Raw genomic sequence first — 20178 nt, forward strand, 5'->3', positions numbered from 1 at the left:
AATGAGATGAGAAATGATGCTTGTCTGTGTGTAATTTGTCTTTTTTGGGGGAGAGGTGAGTATGTGTGAGGGGAGGGGGGCCTTTAAATAGTGAGCAGTTACTTCTTTGCTGCTTAAATCTTGCATAAAAAAAACATATGAATGAGAACATTTATTAAACTTAGAAAACATATTAGATTTCTGCTTATTACTGGATTGAATTGGGTAATTAGGGGAAGAACTGTCTTGAGAATGCATGTATTTTGGGGCTCATTATTGTAAAGTCTCGGAGTCTTATTAGGCTGCAGCACCTAGTTCAGTCCTGCAGTAAACGCTCATCCACTCAAACAAGAAAGACAAAAGGGTTGGTTATACTTTTTTTTTATAAAACAAAGAAGCTGCTGAAAATGTGATAATAACTATCCACAAGAACCCACTGGATTCATTGTGAACCATTACAACACATGTAACATGAATTGCAGGTCTATATTTGTCAGTTTATTTTTGAAGAATTAAAAGAAGTTGGATTAAATTGGTAGGAAGTACATTTATTTGGGATATAATAGTCTGAAATATATGCCAAACACTAAATTCTCAGTTACACAGAAAGTAAGGAGAGGCTGTTGTTATGCATAGGAAAGCATAATATTGTTCTTACACTGCCCACAGGCAACAAGTCCTCGTTAAACTAAATAGGTTATGTTTCACTGCCGCCCAAAATAACTCTTGACTTTTCCAAAAAAGACTCATATGAGGATTTTCTTCTCCCCCACCTCTATGGTTAAAATCTGGTTAAAACCACTGTGTGTAGGATTGCAAAATGTCCTGCTTTGCCGCCTCATACTAGTATCAGAATAAACACTGTGGCAGAATGCAATGCATGAAAAGAAACATCTGGAGCACCCAGATTTTCACTAGCACTTATTTCTCTACAAACACCAACTTATAATTTTAAAGATGCAACAATCACATAGAAATGTACACAGTGCGGCTTTAAGTTTAAGCATCTGATACTACATTAGGTTAGGAAAAGAAATCAGCTTTACCTTGCCCTTGTTATTTATCTGGTTAAGTCAGTTCCACAGCAAAGAATAGCATTACATGTTTCCACACATCACAAATTACTGGGGTGATATTTTGTTGGAATTCATTACTTAAACCTTGAAATTCTGCTCCATTTTGATACGAATAAAGACTTTCAAACAACCTTAAATACAAGTACCGAACCAAGTTCACAACTTTACACTTCTTCAGAGGCATGAGTGCTTTTTATACATAAAAAATATTTTATATAATAATAATATATAACTCATGTTCAATCAATTTGATGGTAATGAAGAATCAAAACATGAATTCTTCCGTGACTTTATAACTTCAGATGCGTATTGTTTTGTGTCTGTTTGGCTTAAGATAGCCACAGAATTTACTGGGTTTTTGACAAAATCCAGCATGACACATCTCTCTTTCCATGCTTGACCCCCTACTGAACATATCACACATGGTGACAGGGTGGCAAAAATTACATGACATGGGTCACTAAATATAGAAAGAAAGGCTGCCATGAAGGCGCTAAGAAGTAAACAAGAGAGGAATGGTGGATTTCTTTTTCAGGTAAGGCCACTCTGTCCTCGCTGTTCTCTTTCTCCCAGCCATTGTCCTCGCTGTTCTCTTTCTCCCAGCCATTGTCCTCACTGTTCTCTTTCTCCCAGCCATAAGGGAGTCCATAGGGATGCCAATATCTGGACGGGCAGTTGCTAATGTCTCAGCCTAACTCCCAGTGCTTCAGTTCTTAATGAATCAAACGCATCACATATTGTGATTTATTATTGTACATTTTAGGTTGCTTTTCCTCAGTGGGACTAGTTTAAAGGCAGGCCAAGCTGCACCATTTTAGTCCCTAAAAAACTGTGGAAAAAGACTATGGAAAGAAATATTGCTGTACTGTTGAACTTTTAAAATATAACTTTTCACTTTCCAATTTCTAATTCACCTCTATTGTATCGGAGTGGAGGCAGATATCCAAAATCTAAAAAACTATCTCCCTTGCTTCATACCACTTTTTTTGGTCATGTTTGTGTTTTGTAATTTTGGAGTAAATTGACCCTTTAAGCTGACTCGACATGTCCATGCTGATATTTACTGGTCAAATCATTTAGGCTGTATTCCTAAACAAATTCATTAATAGTCTCTACAGCATTTACTGTAGAGTTCTTTAAGCTTGAAAATCACTTAGCAACTCTAGTTTTACTATTATTATTATTATTATTATATCATAAAGTTGCATTTACCGTAGAATCTGCCCAGACAGAGTCCATTACAGTCCCGTCAGACACTACAGGAGTGTGATTAGGTGTTTTTACTTCTTGATGAACTTTGCATAATTACTGCTCTTAGACAAGATCTCATCTCAAAGGTATTTTAATGCCCGCAGTCAAAACCGTCTACCTCAACACTCCACGTAGACTGAATTAACAGCAGATGTAGTGAGACTAAGCAGATAACATCTCCACTCATTTAACTTTGTGCTACACAGCGGAGGGTGCTTTAGTCACTGCTGTGGGCCAAAGCTGTATTTTATCTTCTGTAGCTCCTGGTTCATTTACAAAGTATGGTGTATGCTTTTATAAGCTGCCTTTGATCAGAGAGTCAACTATGACTGTTACCACACAAGGAAAGCTTTTTGAGAACTTTTGTCCAGTGTTAAGGAAAACAGATATTATTTTCTTTGTGTGGTAGCAGCAGGGGCAACAATCAACAGCTGCAGCAAACAACAGTTGTTTAGGCACAGGGATGTTGACTTACCCCTGTTTGACGGCTTTGTTCTTGTTCACATCGATGGTGGTGATGGAGTGCTTGGCGCCGGACTGCACCTCCCAGTCCACTTTCCACTGGGCGTTCTTCGACTTGGTCTCGAGCAGGTTCACCCCTTTCTTTGCTTTGACCCTGCAGGAAATAGCGAGGGAAAAAGATTGGGACAGGTCAATTTTATTAGAGGGGATGATTTATGTCCAGGGTCAGAGGTGAGCGCCCTCTGTGTGAAGCAGTCCTCCTACTTGTATTGCGTCATGGCAAAAGCAATTCCACAGATGAATCAATAACAGAGATGGATGAATATGACGAATATGAGTGCAATGATATATGAGCCAGAAGGCTAGGACTACTTCAGGTCACAGTGTTCACTAACATTTCCTGTAAAATCTAATATATACCGTGCTTTATACTGCACCCACTGGACATTTATACAGTTTTATTAACCACTGACATTTGAAAGCTTCCAAATTCAGTTCACATGCTTTGTGAAAACATTTACAACTAATGAGGCATTTGAACGGATTAAATAATGTTGGATTTCCCAAAGACACAATCCAAAAGACACAATATCAAGATACTTGATTGATTGTGAGGTGAAATCCTCCTTTTACAACCCTCAGCTCATCAGGAAGAACATACCGCACTGAGCCTGTAGGGATTCACATTTTTTGCTCAAGGACACTTCAGCAGGGAAGATGTTTGAATTTGGAAACCACTCATACTCCCTGCAGCATCTTAATATTTCAGATGTTCACATTAAATATTCCAGAAATACACTGTGTGGAACATTAGAAGTGGTGCAATGTCGAATTGCTACATGCATGTTTTTAAAATGTAATGTATTTATTTTATTTCACCCATTTTCCCATGAATAAATATACATGATCCACATGTTACGGTGGCCCTGAAGTGCAAATCACAACAGCAAATAGAAAATATTTGCTGTTGTGTTTCCTATTTTGCTGTCGTGTTTTCATATTTGCTGTCGTGTTTTCATATTTGCCGTTGTGTTTTATGATTTGTTGAAGTGTTTTCATATTTGCTGTCATGTTTTCATATTTGCCGTTGTTTTCCTATTTGCCGTTGTGTTTTATGATTTGCTGTTGCGTTTTTCTATTTGCTGTTGTGATTTGCACTTCAGGGGCACCGTAACATGTAGATGTACAACACGTCACTTGATACATATGGAAGAAATACATCCCAATGTAAATACGAATCAAATTCTTAAATAATAACACTGAACCTTATATATGTGTAATCTTCCAAACATGTACATTCTTATGTGGCCGGTGCACATATGGCCACAATCTACACACTCGTACATACATTAGTGCATGCAGAGATTTTGCAAGTTCACATACTGAACATGCATGTGTGTATACAATGCACATACTAAACAAACGTGTAGATGCATATATCTGCCGCATCTGCCCATATACTGTATATTCCACACAGACAAAAAGGTATGTGTACATGTTTCCAAACCCGTCTGCTGAGAGAAGAGAAAACCAAAATACTAAATACAGTCAATATATAAATAAATAGCTTCAAAAGAAGTAGAAAAAAAAGTGCACTACAAGAGTGCAAAACAAGATAGATTGGCTGCAAGATAGATGCAGCAAGTACCTTCTTGAAGAATGGTCAGGTCTTGATTTATAATTTTTAACATCTAAATTTTAAAATATTTAGCTGCAGCTTCCAGATCAAAGAACCTGAAACCTGAAACATCATGAGTTAAATATTGAAAAGATGTTAAAGGCCAGGAGGTTTTTCTAGTGAAAAATGGACATTTCTGGTTCACAACTGCTAAAACTTAGCCTGGCAACGCCAGAATAATTCGCAAATGCATATTAGCCTGGAACCTCTCAGTTAATTTTCAATTTACAAGGGGGCGTTATCAACGGCACATACTACAATACCTCTGGACGCTATTAGATACACCGTCAACCAATCAAAGCAATGAAACGGCGTAGCGCCAAGCAACACATGCAAGTTGGGGCGGTTCTTGATCTGTTTTGAAGAAGGGGTCATAAACTTTCTCAAGTTACAGCTAAGCAGTACACTAGTTTGACAGTTTGAGCTGAGTTGGTGAACCTGGTGCATTGCACTGTACGGAGAATGCCAGTTACAATCAGTAACTACGTACAGTAACTACATTCAAGCATGAAGCTTCTATATTATTTATCATCTTAAACCCGCCCCATATTAGATAAACGGCTGTGATAGGTCCGCCCAGGGACCTAGTCGGCTGAAAATCTGTCTGAACGTGATGGAGGCCAGACATATCTGCCAGAGCAAAAACAAGAGCTGGCAGATTCGTCTGGTTTCCAGGCTACCTAAAACTAATATAAACTACGCACAAAAAGTAAAGAAATTTGCGTTTGATAGATTATTTCTTTGTTGTAACAATGCTTCTTGGCAATACATCTTATACCATTGGAAAGCCTGATTATTTCCCTTTTAAATGGTGCCACATTTGTAAGGGATGAGCAGCAGAGCTGAGTAAGTGGGTTGGCCCATGAAAAATTTGCCAAATCTTCTCTGACAATGCCAAACAGCTTTTCTTTGTTGACTCTTGTTTGGTGGTGTTTAGTGGATTGGATGATTGAAGTCTGAAGAAACAAGACATATTGGCAATTTAACAATTTATTCATTTGACAAACAGAAGCCTCAGTAGCGTGTGGAAGAACCATACACAGCCACAACAGCCTGGCACCTCCTCCTCATGCTGGTCACCAGCCTGGTCACACACTGCTGTGGGATGGCATCCCATTCTTCAACCAGCATTTGTCACAAGTCAGCCAACGTAGTTGTGTTGGTCACTCTGGCACGAACAGTACGCCCAAGCTGATCCCACAAGTGTTCAATGGGGTTGAGGTCAGGACTGCTGGCAGGCCATTCCATCCTCTCCATTCCCAAATTCTGGAGGTAGTCTCTGATAAACCCCACTGTCATCTTGGAGGATATAGTTTGATCCCAGACTGTGGAGATATGGGATTGCCACTGGTTGCAGAATTTCATCTCGATATCTCTCTGCATTGAGATTGCCTCCAATGATGACAAGCCTTGTTTTTCCGGTTAGGGAGATGCCGCCCCACACCATCACACTGCCTCCACCAAAAGATGTTACTCTATTAGTGCAGCAATCAGCATAGCGTAGAGAGCCTGACGGGATCCGACGGGTTCGGTCTTAATCATTTTACACGGGCTCGGGCTTGCGCTCCGGGTTGCGTGGTAAATGAGCGGTCAGGTGATGCGTTTCGATTAGCGTGAAAATGGATGCTGAGGAGGTGAAACGGACGCTGGCCTCTGAAGGACTTATTTTATTTCTTTGTTCCAACTTCCAAGTGGCCTATAGCCTACGTTAGTCATGAATACAATGTATAAATTACTCATTCTTCACGAAAGACAAAAGAGCTGTGTGCGTGCGGTGCAGTCTCTTTTTTCTTTCTCTCACTTCCGCCGAGTGGTGAGTGTGCCCGCTCGCGGTGTGAAGCGTGTGTCCATGCTATTCTCTGACATGCCTTTTGTACAGTCGAGCTGTAAACAGGTTTGGGCTTTCAAAAAGCTGTCAATCAAAATTAACTTGTCGGGCTCAGGCCGAATTTTGTCGGGCTCAGGCCGAATTTTGTCGGGCTCAGGCCTTTTCGGGCCTAACTTGTAAGGCCCGATTATAGCTCTAAAGCGTTCTCCGTGTCTCCTTCACACTTTGACCCTACAATCCAAGTGCTGTAGGCATAATCTGGACTCATCGCTAAACATAACGTTCCTCCACATGTTCAGGTTCCAGTGCCTGTGTTGCCGACACCAGCACAAAAGGGCCTGACGGTGAAGGGCAGTCATGGCAGGCCTCCTGGCAGCCCTATGAAACCAGAGATCGCATACAGTCCGTTTCTAATTGTCTGGGCAGTGAGCAGTCGGCCATATCGTCCTGCAAACCTTGACTGCAAATCTGTAGAAGATTGCTGCTGCAAATTGATTTTGCAAATTTTTCATGGCCACAACCCACATACTCAACTCTGCTGCTCATCCCACAACTGTATGTTCCTTACAATTGTGGCACCATTTAAAAGGGAGATAACCAGGCTTTCCAATGGTATAAGATTCATTGCCAAGAAGCATTGTTACAACAAAGAAATAATCTACCAAACACAAATTTCCTTACTTTTTGTGCGTAGTTTAGAAGTAAGATCATAAGTAAGGTCTGTTCAATCTGCTTTGCTTTTAAAGTGTATCCTGATGACAGTGCTGGTTTCCACCTTAAACCAACAGCTGGGTAACAAACCAGTTCTGGCAGCTGTCCTTTGTGACTTTACCTTGACGTGCTATTCAGGTGTTCACTGACAGAATACTAAATAGCAGAGAAGAAAAACAAAAGCATTTTCTTCCCAATTATTATTGTGATTCTGGTTATTCGACCACAGAGCCACGCCTGACTCCTGCACTAAAGCCTGATGGAGACAAGCAGCCCATCCACAGACATTCAGAGCCAATCAAGATTATTGAGCTGATGGTCTCATTTTCATGAAATACAAGACAGAGATGAATTATTAACATGCTTGGCTTTTGTTTGTCTGCCTTTTGCCTTCAAGACTATTCATTAGTAAACACACTGGAAGTTAAGTTAACTGTAGCTTCAACATTGTGGCCACAGACACGAGGAAAATATTTTAAATTCTGTATTAAACATTAAATGATAATAATATTAGTATTGGGATAGGATAAGTATCAGACAGTGTTGTCCAGAAGGGTGTCACGTTTCTTGTGAAAACATGAGTGCCAATTTCTGCTTCACTGCAGGAAAAGCTCTGGGGCTCTTAATGATTTTGCCTTGTTTACAGGAAAACACATTGTCACTTTTCTCTTCCCGCCACAACATCACTGCATTTCCACTCTGAACAACAACAGTTTCTCTGGACAAAGTCACTGAAAGTATTGCCTAAATCATATTTTTCTCTCAAGTGTGTCATTAATATTCAGCTGAAAGTTTGAGGCACCTAAGACATCTTCCAGATCGTTCCATTTATTTCTCTGACAGATAAAAATTTCGAAGCCCCGCTGAGGTGTTTCCATTTGCTACGCTAACCTGCGCTCAGTGCATCGACCACTCATCCATGATTTGTGAAAGCAATTGACTTTCAGCTGAAACCGTCTCCCTTTCTTCATCCAGAATAGGCACACAGCTCAAACACAATCTGTGTTTTAACGTAATCACCAACATTCTCAGTTTGCTGCTGACCGTATTTAACAAGCTATTAATTGAAACTTTGCACGCTCATGCATAGTTACCATGCATTAACGTATCCTTAAGTTCAAAGTCATTAGCACTTTAAAATAAGTTTAAATTTGGCTTCTTTCATCAGTTGAACCTACTGTATACACAGCTCATGGAATTGAAGTCTACCAAACTTAACGACAAAATGATATGTATGAATGTGACCTGAGAGAATTATGATTCATGACCATGTGAAACCAACTACAACATTGCAGACTTAACCTATACATACTGAACTTTGTAAAAGCTTTGCTTTTGCTGTCCTAAACGCGCCATGTCTGGTACAAATCATCCCATCACAAATTATGTATTTTACTTTATGTCTGATATAAACAGGTTGCAGCTTCTAAAACATTGTTTCTTGTTATTGCATCGCTTATTGTCATCAAATCCCGCACATCAGAGAAAATACAGTAATTATCTGATACAGCAGCGTCAAGGGGAGATGAAACAGAAAAATGTAATGTTTAAGAAATCACCCTGATCAAGCGTGTTGCCTTTGATGTGAGTTGAAAAGGGGAAACGTAATACCCTCAGACTCTCACTAAATGAGGTGACCCAGTTGCTACTTGATCACTGTATCTTGTAAAAAATACTGATCCTAAGAGATGATCATCACACATCATTGTCGGGCACAACAATTCCCAGTGCATTTCCTAGTAAGGGTGCAACCCTGGTGAGTAATACTTGTATTTATATTCATTACATACACTCACCAGCAGCTTATAAAAGCCACTACATATTCATCATAATCTTCTTTAGAGAGCCTGCATACTGCACAGAACCAATGCTTTTAATCAGATGGCCCTTTTCACAGACTCTGGTTCATTTTTGCACCACAAATGAGAGGGGATGAATCATTACCCATGGGAGCGCCACATGAATCGGGCTCCCATTGAACAGTGTTAATGCTGATTAATGAAAGAGCATTGCAAATGGGAAAGCTGTACAGCAGTAACCTGCAAATAATACACGCCCAAATTCTCCGAATCTCTGTGTTGCTACACAGGAAAAGTCGAGAGGCAGTGTGAGCCACTTTAGCTAAGACAGAGCTATTACTTACTCATTCCACACAGATGCCTTCTGCCATGGCAACATCTATTAGACTTCGAGTTGGCTGACAGACTGCTAAACAGGAGAGCTTTGGTTCAATACATTTCAGGCCAGATTTCTGATCTGCCTGTTTCTGAGCTCCCTGGAGTAATCAAATTTAGTCTTGCATTTAGTGGTAAAACAGGCACTGACCCACAGAATGAAATGACCACAACACAGTGTGATCAATCAGTAATTAATTCCAAAATTACGCCATCAAGCCAGTGTAATTTTGTAGTCTACTATCAATACCTATTTTTTAGCCAGTGCAGAGTTTTGGAAGAAAAACTCATCACATGCTGGAGTGTAAGACACTTTTAAACATCTGTCCAATAAATGCATTGTAACTGCCTATCACAGACATGTGATAGATGTTCGCTCCAATTACAGCTTCCTTGTCTCTTCTTTGCAGCTTGCTGTGTCTCCATGGTGTGCTTGTACTCGAGAGTTTAGATTGCTCTCCACTGGGCACAGAGGCCCATGTCCTCATGACCCACTTATGACATTTGCTGCCAGAAATCATGGCAACTGCCATGCTACGCACTGTAATTTCATGTAACGGTCTGCTGTTAATAAATAAAATATGCAAACCAGGATAAAATCAAATAATAGCTCCCAAGTCTTTAATTTGCTTCTTAATGGCCCTTTAAAAGAGTATTTATTGAACACATTTGAAAAGAACGTCCCCACAGGCAGAGCAGTCACAAAACTGGAATTTTTCCACGACATAATGAGGCTGACTAAAAAATGCGTTTCTAGACTTAAATCACTTGAAATCTCGACAATGAAATACATTTGTAATAGTCTAGACATATGGGTACTGTATAGTATTAATCTGAATGTGTATTACAAACGGGCCGTTTAACAAGCTTAGGGTAGAAGTCAGGGTACAGTGGCTGGGATGTGTCAATTCAAAATGCAAACATGGTAAAACTGCTGCTTTTCTTGGAGAATTGATTGATTGGATGCTGGGATATAGATCAGACTGTTAGGGTGTGAACTACACAGGAGCCAGGAGGAGGATCCTCTTAATAAGACATGAGCTCCCCTGAAAACATGATGTGTGTTGGAAATCCTGGGGGTTCTCTAAAATATTGACAATATGCTATGTTTGCCATGCATTTCTATTTTTCTGTATCTTCATTATCATGGATCATGCGGAAAATTAGGCTATTAATGATGTATGATTTATGTTGTAAAAATATATGATATATAAAGAAATGAGTTAAAGTGAATGAGGGGTAGGACACTTTACAAGCTTCGGCTTCATCCTGCTCAATTTTCGGACACATTTTTTAAATCAGAAATGGTAATAGTATTTTTAATATTACTTGTAAACACTGTATGGATATTGTTGTTTTTCCTTTGGTGTGTTGCTACACACTTTTTATTTTATAGATATATATATATATATATATATATATATATGTGTATTTGGATATGTATGCATATGTATGTATGTATGTATATATAGGTACATGCTGTATGTGTATATGTATTTTTAGTTTTGTTCGAAATAAAAATAAATGAAATGAAAAAATGAAATGAAATGCATTAGGGGGATACATCACTAATATGATCACTAATAAAGATCCCCCCCACCACCACCTGAATGCCGTATCCTGACACGTAATAATGCACATTGTCGATGGATGACTTGTGTCACCAGTATGAAGTATACTTTAATGTCGTCACAGGACTGACTTGAAGAGTCTAAAAAGATGTCCACTGTTCAATCAATCAATCAATCAATCAATCAATTTTATTTGTCACATGAAATCGTAGGAGATACAATTCCAGTGAAATGTAATCCAATCAACTCCTTCAACTTGTGCATGATTCATGTTTTTCAGTGATGATTCAGTTTTAGATTAGGGTATTTAGCAAGGGTCTGAGGCAATGTCAGGGGATCATGCTAAACATGTGAAATTATTGGAGTTTTGATTTCCTTGTTTATCATTCGTCTAACCGGATTGATTTATTGATGCTTAGTGAAGATGTGTTCAAATGTGTAAATATATGTGTAAAATGGCAGTTTGAGACTAAAAAGAAACCTGCTGTCTGACCTGAGGAGTCGTTTACGATGGAGCATTAGGGCCACATTAAGGGGAAAAATATTAAGGAGGGCGATTTTTTAATTTATTTTGCATTTGGAGAATAAAGTCGAAATGTCGAGAATTAAGTCGAAATGGCGAGAATAATGTCAACCAAGTTTGTGTGGTTTCTCCTTCTGAACAGTCGCAATTTTCGGCACAATCTGTTTATGCGCTAAAAGAGAAATAATTTCCTTGTTATTAAAACCAATTTCACGAGTTCATATAGGCCTTCCCAATGCATTTTGTAGAAGACTATAGGTAAAGCTAGTAGTTTGGTTTATTCTAAAAAGTCCGACTTGATTTTTTAAATATCAAGTTTTTTCTCGACATGTCGACTTTATTCTCAAAATGGTATTTTCAACTTTATTCTCGTCATGTTGACTTTATTCTCGAAATGCAAAATAAATGAAAAATCTTCCTCCTTATTTTTTTTTTCCCTTGATGTGGCCTTAATGCTCCGTCGCAGTCTTTGTCTCACATTTCCAGACCTATCTCCGCAGCGCTGTGGAGGAAGGTCTGGCAACAGGAGCATACACTCCTGGATAGGAGAAAAAACAGTCAAGGGTTGTTTGCATTTCTTTTACAGCAACACCAAAGATTCTTTTGTACCTTAAAATAATGTTTCCAAAATCGTTTCAGTGGTTCATCAACTCGTAACAGGGTGAACGGCACTTCTGCATTCGCTTTGCGGCCCTCCATCGGCTGTAACCGCACGATGCAAGTTTGCCAGATTGGGTAGCGGATCTGTAGTTCGAATGAGACATACAACAGCGGTAATGGACAATTCCGCTTCCAACCTGTAGGGGGACCGAAGAGGAAAAGTGCTTTGGTGTTTGCTTCAACCAATCACAATCGTCTTGGGCGGTGCTAAACTCCGGACGCAGCGAGCATGGCTCTGCAAAATGGTCTTGGGAAGGATTGTGTTTAGGTGGAACATTTGCACCCCACAAAAGAAAACACCACGTACAATATTAAATTAAGTTAAGTGTTCACACAATACACGTGAGCTATATAAATGATCTGGATACATGGTTAAAACATAATTTGTAAACCAGTGTCTCGCTGTGTATTTTGTACTTAGCAAATCCCCACCAATAGGTCCCAAAACGTCCCAGTTAGAGTAAACATATTCCGTAAACGTATTCCTTGCAAATCTTTACAATCCTCCTTGAACGAACCAAGCAGGCCTGCCTTGTTGCCATTTTCAGTGTGTAAATGTTGCTCAGAGGTTCCGGTCAATGTTCCTAGATGCGACGGGAGTTTATAGTAAACACAAAGAAAGCGGAAAGTGAGGGACATCTGGCGGTGCCGAAACTATCCGGTAAATAAATCGTCGTCGATCCAGACTAGAGGAGTCTCTCTCATTAACACAGCTGATTAGCCCATTTTCTAACATGGTCTGCTGCTGGGTCTTTCATCTAACTTGTTCTCCCTACAAAACGTCACCAACCAGTCTACACAAATTTTCCTGGCACTGTGTTGGTTTCCTCGCAATAGTCGGCAGCTCCTGAGTGACAACCATATCCTCACCCTTGGATCACAAGCAGCAATCTTATCAATCGCCTCAAGCACTTTGATATCTATGATGTTTATCTTCACAAGTAAACAGCTCTGAGGTTTTCTCGACAGCAGCACAGAGACGTACAGCTGGAAAGACAGACGGGAGGGTGAACCTGCCAGGGACAGACATTTTTTTAATGGGAGGCTCCGAAAATTAGAATATGACAAGCTGGGGAAATATCACAGATTACAAATTTGAAACTGCAGCTGCTTGTTTGCACATGCTGAAACTGATTTGTATATTGTAGGTGAAAATGAGCAATGCAGTACAGTGATAAATATGTCTTCTAAAAAGTATGCCATAGTAAACAACAGCACATTCCTAGTTAATAACACCCCACATTTCCTACAAAACAACCATAACTGCTTGAATTTAAAGCACTTCCAGCTTCCAGTACTCTGTAATTAATACAAACAATAAAGTCACATTCTAACAGAAGAGATGAGTAAGCCAGATAATTATTGCAGAGATCCACAAAAAGCATCTAATGCTGAGGTAAGACATTACCATGCTAAACATTGCAATTATAAAACTTTTCTTTTTATCTGGAGACTGATGCTTTCTACCCTCAAGGTTGGAAGTTTTTATGACGCTCGTTGCTCCTGGATAGCTCTGTTCTCTATTTCTGAGCATTTGAAAATGCTCGCAGTTTTCTTTAAGTCTTTGTTCTAAAACAAGACAATGAAACAGAGTTTTTAAGGGTAAGGCTGACGTTATTCTACATTTTTTACATTGGTTCCTTAAAACACCACAAATATACGTTTCATTTTCTAAAAAGGCTCAATAATTTCTTCAAACAGCTGGGCACTATAGGTTTTAATAAACATTACTCAAACTGGAAAAAGAGAATTTGTAGGGGACTGTTTTCAGACGCAGATTAATTAACATGTGATGCTCTATTGCGTTTGATTTTCAGCAGCAGGGCGAAGTATGTGTGGGAGTGCCTCAAAATGAACTACAATGCCCATGTTTATTGTAATGAAGGACCATGTCACCCCACTCACCATGTAACAGAGTGGCTCATTTTGTGCTTTTAACAGTTTTTGAACAACACAGGAGCTCTATGGCACTGAGGAAAAAGCTACTGGCATTGGCTACAGAAGCAATACTTGTTTGTAGGACCAATTAATTGATGCTTCTGATCCGATTTTCATGGGATTTGTTGACAAAAAAAAAAAAATGGACTTTCACCACCAGCATTATCTTTTCAAAACCAGAAATCTGAACATCTGATGAAGTCATCTTAGACTCACTGGTATTGATCAATAAACCCCATCAAAGCTAGCCCAGCAGATACTGTATAATCATGATAAGCTGGTAAAAGCCGTACTACTGCCCTTCCCCTTTGTTAAGGAAGTATTTAACAGCTGGTGTTATGGCTTGCTGAAAGCGAATATCTTCAGAAGGCCATAGGGAGCGCAGAAGCAGAAAATTAAGTAAATTGTGACGCTACATGCCTGAACACGAGAATTATCTTTCCGTTTCTTCACCACATTCAAAGGCTGCCCAAACATGTGTGACAGAAATGCACTGGGGGAGGACTTTTTTTTCTGTCTTCGCCTTTGAACTACAGAGATGCTCCCACTGCTCTCAGCATATAAAGCTCAGGCCTTCTTACTCTCAGGACCAAGTCCTCATGATGAATAGCTGCAGTGCCTCTTAAAGTAGGCCTTAGTTCACAGTCTCCCTATCTCTCTATGTACCAAAAAAGACACAAATAAAAATAAATAATTGTTGATGTGTGATATTGTCATTTCTTGAATATAAAAAAATAGTAAGTGAGGGGATTTTTTATCAGTTATTGAGAGCGTTTTTCTCAGAAAAAATAAGGAATTCCAAGGTTGGTGTGCAGATAACAGTGCAAGCGCCATACTTAGCTGGTTTACTTTGCATCATCTTTTCCAACTCTCTCACTTTTTCAGTAGCTTTGTAAATAACTCTACAATGTTGCAACATTTTGTTAATATCAAACATAAAAAGCAGTGCTTTTTAACCCTAATGCCTTCATCATACCAAATTAAAAACTGAAAAGATCTTTAAAAAAATGTCATGACACATTATGACACATCATGCCCGATGGACAGTATTATTTTAGATTTCCTATGTGGCTAATATTGCATAAAAATTGGATCCGAAATAGAAAGTGAACTCTTAACAATGTGTTGTGTTTTTATTATGTGATAATGACAATGTAATAAACCAAAAATATCCACTAAAAAGGACTACAGCTCTGTCATAGATTAACACCACTGATAGCATATAGACATAACTTGAAGCTGTAAAATGTAAAATGATTTTTTTAGGATAAGAGAAAGTGTTTTTGTCATTGTTGCCAATTAATGCAAACTAATGCCAGAATCATAAAAAATGTCCTTCCCTTTAGTGTGAATATCAGATAATTACAACCCTTCCCTTCCCTCACCATGGAAGATCAAACTAGATTGAGGGCACTCCTACAAAAGTGATTTTGATGAGAACTTGATTTCTGCTGGACCATTCCCTTAATTTACATCTCTTTTCTGAAATACAACTCCCCTCTCTGGTTTGTGCATTTCAGCAGGGCCTGACTGCAATAATACCCTTGTGAAATTATCAAATAAATAACCTTAGTCTCTGTCTGCCAGCCCCAGACAGTTTGGTCTCTGGTATTTGGCATTCACAAATGGCATGTTATGCTGCCGAGTGGGACGTCGTAAACAAACATTTGATCATGGATGGCGGTGACAACAACCCACAGAACACTTGTAGTGCTACCACTGGTGAGCGAAACCCTGACGGATGGAGCCGGGGCTTCACGGTTGTCCCTTTAGTGATGCAGAGATGAAGGCAGAAAAGTAAATAAACAACTAAAATGTCAGCACTTGAATGTCTCAGAGGCATTAGCTGCACTACCGTTTGCATTACAGCAGAAACGGGGCCTCGCCCCATCAGCTAAATTTGGCCAGCAAAGCCTTTTTTTTCCTGTAGGCAGAAGCTCCATTAGTTCCTCTGAGGGGGCACTTTACAGACAACTTTGCCGCATGTGCTACTGCAGACACAACAAATTCCATTCCATGAAGATATGTATAATTCAAAGTGCACATTTTTATTTGTCCTTGGCCAGTTGTGGATATGGTGCTTTTACGTGTCCAATGACATGTGATTCAATCACATACTTCGCTGTGCACGATGTTTCAGCTTCAGCATGTCATGCTATGTTTAAAGGGGCCACTTTAAAAGCAGAAAAGGTTTGCTGTTGGTTTTTAGAACTTCATTGAACCGTTCAATCGACCTCACATTCAAAACAAATTCTAAATAATTTCTCAACCCGACATCAAAACAGGGAATAATTAAAATGACACCGTAAACATGCAATCTATAACCGCTTCCAATTTCATGGTTGTTGTTTTTTGACCATTCTTGTTTTACTTAATAATTGTAAAGATACAATGAAAGATATTCTGTACCTGTAGTATGCTGTACATGTAGTACAGTAGTAGTACCTGACTAGCTACACTCTTTTCCTTGTATTACTTCTTTCCAGTGGTGGAGAGGAGCCAGAGCTGGCCACCAAGAAAGACAAGTTTTGTGTTTCCTGGTCTGCCAGTCAAAGGTTGTTGGTGTGTGTGTGTGTGTGTGTGTGTGTGTGTGTGTGTGTGTGTGTGTGTGTGGCTGAGGTTGGGGGGGTATGTCAATAATCTGGGGGATTGCACACCCTCCCAGCACTGTGCTAGATCCAGGCCCGTTCTCTATTTAAAGTGTATTTGGAATGAAGCGAAAAAAAACTGTGTAGTAGTTAGAGTGAAAATATTCACCATGGCTCAACAGAAGACCCCATAGTACTGTATGGAAACCAAAGATGATCAATCGAAAAGGCCAAAATAAAGATGTTGCAATAATTGCAACAGTGTTGTGACATTTTGACAAGTTTGACACTCGACAGTGTCTGGAAATGCAGTGCAGAGACACTGTAATGAGCGCTTAGCACAAATGACAGACAACGCAGCCGAAGACGTTCACTTGGCAGAGTGATGCAAAAAAGACCCAATGCTCATTATGACAGTCAGACAAAAGAACGCCCATCTGATAGTAAACAGAGCGGCCAGGCCATGCGAGAGGACCCGGCCAACGGGGACATTATCAGCAGACTCAGTAATACAGTCATTTCTAACTGAAATGAAAAAAGGCAACAATGTGCCCCACAGTATGGTCCAGTAGTCAGGATTTGGCCTAATCTGACAATTCACTGGAGGAGAAAAAAAGGAGTGGAAAGCAGGCTTTTCTGGAGCTGCATGGATAGATACATGGATAGAACTACTGATCTAGTAGTTTTCTTTAGTTATGCAGCGATGATAACATAGACAGGAACATTCAATGTTTTATACATGAAAAAGAAAAGCAGAATGTTTTTTGTAGGCTAAACAAGTATTTGCAGCCATGGGAAAGATCTATCTGTAACGAGTCGAGTGATGTCTGTTACTATGGAAAATATCGAGACAATATAATTACAGTGTACAGGAGAGGCTTTTAAGAGGCTCAGCATTTTCGTCTTAAGTTAAGGTATAGAAGTTTAAATGTCAGTTGTGTTCCTACTTGCTTTGACTGGATTCTTGCTTCTTACTGTACTAGAAAACACAATTACAGGCCTTAAAACAGAGGCTGTTTGTCTCTGCAGCAGATGAAAAGGGTCTTGTGGGTCTTGTGGTGGGTTTTAGCTTAACAGGATGTCACCACCAGCATGTGTATACTGAAAAAAAATAGACAAGTGTGTATTTTACACACTTTTTCCTCCAATAAACAAATGCTAATGGGAGAGACAGGTAAAACCAGGACAAGACACAACGCCAAGACATTACACCACAAGCTGCTGTGCATCCAAGAGCACAGAACCACCAACATACCTCAGCTAAAAATATTTTTTAATCCAAAAGAAGACAGACACATAAAATACAGAGAACATCTAGTTCTGCCTCAGAGAGAGAGAAATGTGTTTAGAGTGATTACAACCTGCGTGATTCAGGATTTTTGCTTCACTATTCAAATTGTCAAAATTGACTTTTATACATTTCCAACATATGGGTTGTTACATGATGGAGCAGAACAGCTGGAATTGCGTGACCTGCTGTATGTGACCTGACATCACAACATTACTGTACTGCTACTATGCAGCCATATCTTGCTGCTTTTGGCCAACATGTTACTTCAAGCTCTGTGTGATATCACCAATGTTCATGTTGTGACTAGATGTGACCTTGGCAGACACACTGTCTATAGTGCTCACGCTGTCTGGAAGTAAACACATTAGTCATAAGGCCCTGACACACCAACCCGATAATTGGCCGTCGGACAGTCTGGCGAGGTCAGTGACTCGAGTCTGTTCGGTGTGTTCCGTGCTGTCGTCCATCAGAGGAGCCATCGGCGTTCATTTTGGCTGACCTTACTTGCTGGGCCGGAGGGCAGGCAGTCGGACTCAATGACCAATCTGATTGGTGGAATGCTAACCCGGAAATGACGAGCGAGATGAGCGGGACTAATCCTCTCAAAATCTGATGAAAATCTTTTAAATTGACCTTTGTTGATCTGAAATGAAGACAGATTCAGCAACTGCATGGCCTATTACTCACTTAAAATGTTTTCAGAAACAGTTTCGGTGAACTATCTTCGTAAAATATGAGATCGCATTCCGAACGAAGCCGCCATTATGCCCGGTTGAAAAATCCAGGAGCAGCCAGACCCACGTGACGCGTTCGTCCAATCAGCTGCCGGTTTTCTTTTTTTGGGCGAAAATACAGATTAGCGCCGCCTGCTGTTATGGAGACGTACTATGTCTTGCGCACGCGCAGAACGTACTCTCAAGTCAGCGTCGCTTCGGTGTGTTCTGAGGCACTTTTTGGACCTCGGGGAGCTGACTGATCAGTCCGAATGCCTTTTCTGCCAACTGTCGGCCGTCGGGTTAGTGTGTCAGGGGCTTTAAACCATGTTTGCCACATTTAATTAAATTGATTGTCCAGCTCCTATTTCATTGTAAAGACCTTTGCTATTTGCTTCTAGTTCCATCACAATGTTGTATGAACTGTATGTCAGGGCTACAACTAACATTTATTCAATGAACGTGTTGATTCTTTTTTTGACCGGATTACTTTGCAGTGTGGGGCAGTAGATAACATCAGACCAGATCTTCAGATTTACTCGCAACATTGGAACCATTATGTTTAAAATATAAAGCCATAAACACTCTGAGGGCTAATTAACTGATCACCAGACAGCAACTTACTGCAGATAATCAACAATCAGTAGATTGTTGTCAAGAGGCATCAGTCATACATATTGCATGAACCTCTCTCTCCACATTCCCTACCTTCTGATGTATAGCTCAAAGTGAAGACAATTACGTTTTGTTACTGCAAAAAAATGTTTCACTTGCTTCACTACAAATAAACCTGACCTGGCCTTTCAGTGTTCCCATAACAAGGCAGTCCTGAAAGTGAACACAAATCCTGACACATAACCTTAGCAACCTATGCCCCTTTTTTTCCTCCTTTTGTGTGTCTCGCCCTCTCAGTCGCACACACACACACACACACACACACACACACACACACACAGGACACACATCCAGCAGCATGGCGGCAACAGCATTAGAGGCGTCCTTTGGGAGGACAATTATTCTAAGTAGTTTTCCCATCAACCAAAGCCATGGGCAGAAGACCCTTGGGTGAGCCAGAACCTTTCTGAGGAGGCAATCGGGGAAGAAGCCACTGTCCAATTTATTTGATAAGGCGAGTAGAGCTCAGACCTGCCAACAGATGCAGAGGGGAAGAAAATTGGGGCTGTGTTGCAACCTAGCTGCATACATTTTCAGAGTTCAAATCACTATGCAAACATAGTGATTATAATAATATTTCAGCCATGGTTCAGGTTTGATATTCAAAGTTCAGGGTGCAATGGACAACTGTTAGCTTTCAGTATACTGCACCGACTAAGTGATCAAGCAAAAGTACTACTAGTCATTGGAGCATGAGATAGCAGGGCTGCGTCTTGTGAGGAGCAGTGATTACAGTATAGTGAAAATTGGCAACTGAGCTTCCCTTCAAGGTACTGACAATAGGAGATTAAATTCAAAGATCTTTTCAAGATGGGGGTGGTGTCAGCACTCCTGATGTTCTCAACTTTTCCCCGGAGGAACTTCTATTTCAAATTGGACAGCTTTGAGTAAAACTAGCTCCCTCTGGGGATCCTCACACACACAGAAGCCAGTGTAAAAGAAATGCTATCCCTCTCTGGGGAAAAACACACACACACACACACACACACACACACACACACACACACACACACACACACACACACACACACACACACACTCAAACTCACCCAGTAACAGA

The 20178-nt window shown here is 40.1% G+C and overlaps 1 protein-coding gene across 2 annotated transcripts in view; it reads right to left on the reverse strand.

The window, feature by feature from the left end:
• The window catches only part of tmem132e (transmembrane protein 132E), a 369858-nt gene that overhangs the window by 53394 nt on the left and 296286 nt on the right, over nucleotides 1–20178 (reverse strand). For both annotated transcript variants that reach the window (XM_078265704.1, XM_078265703.1), the window contains exon 3: nucleotides 2782–2922. In XM_078265704.1, the coding sequence (XP_078121830.1) occupies nucleotides 2782–2922 (141 nt within the window). The remainder of the gene's footprint in view (nucleotides 1–2781; nucleotides 2923–20178) is intronic.

Source organism: Sander vitreus, chromosome 13, assembly GCF_031162955.1.
Source record: "Sander vitreus isolate 19-12246 chromosome 13, sanVit1, whole genome shotgun sequence".
NCBI lineage: Eukaryota > Metazoa > Chordata > Actinopteri > Perciformes > Percidae > Sander > Sander vitreus.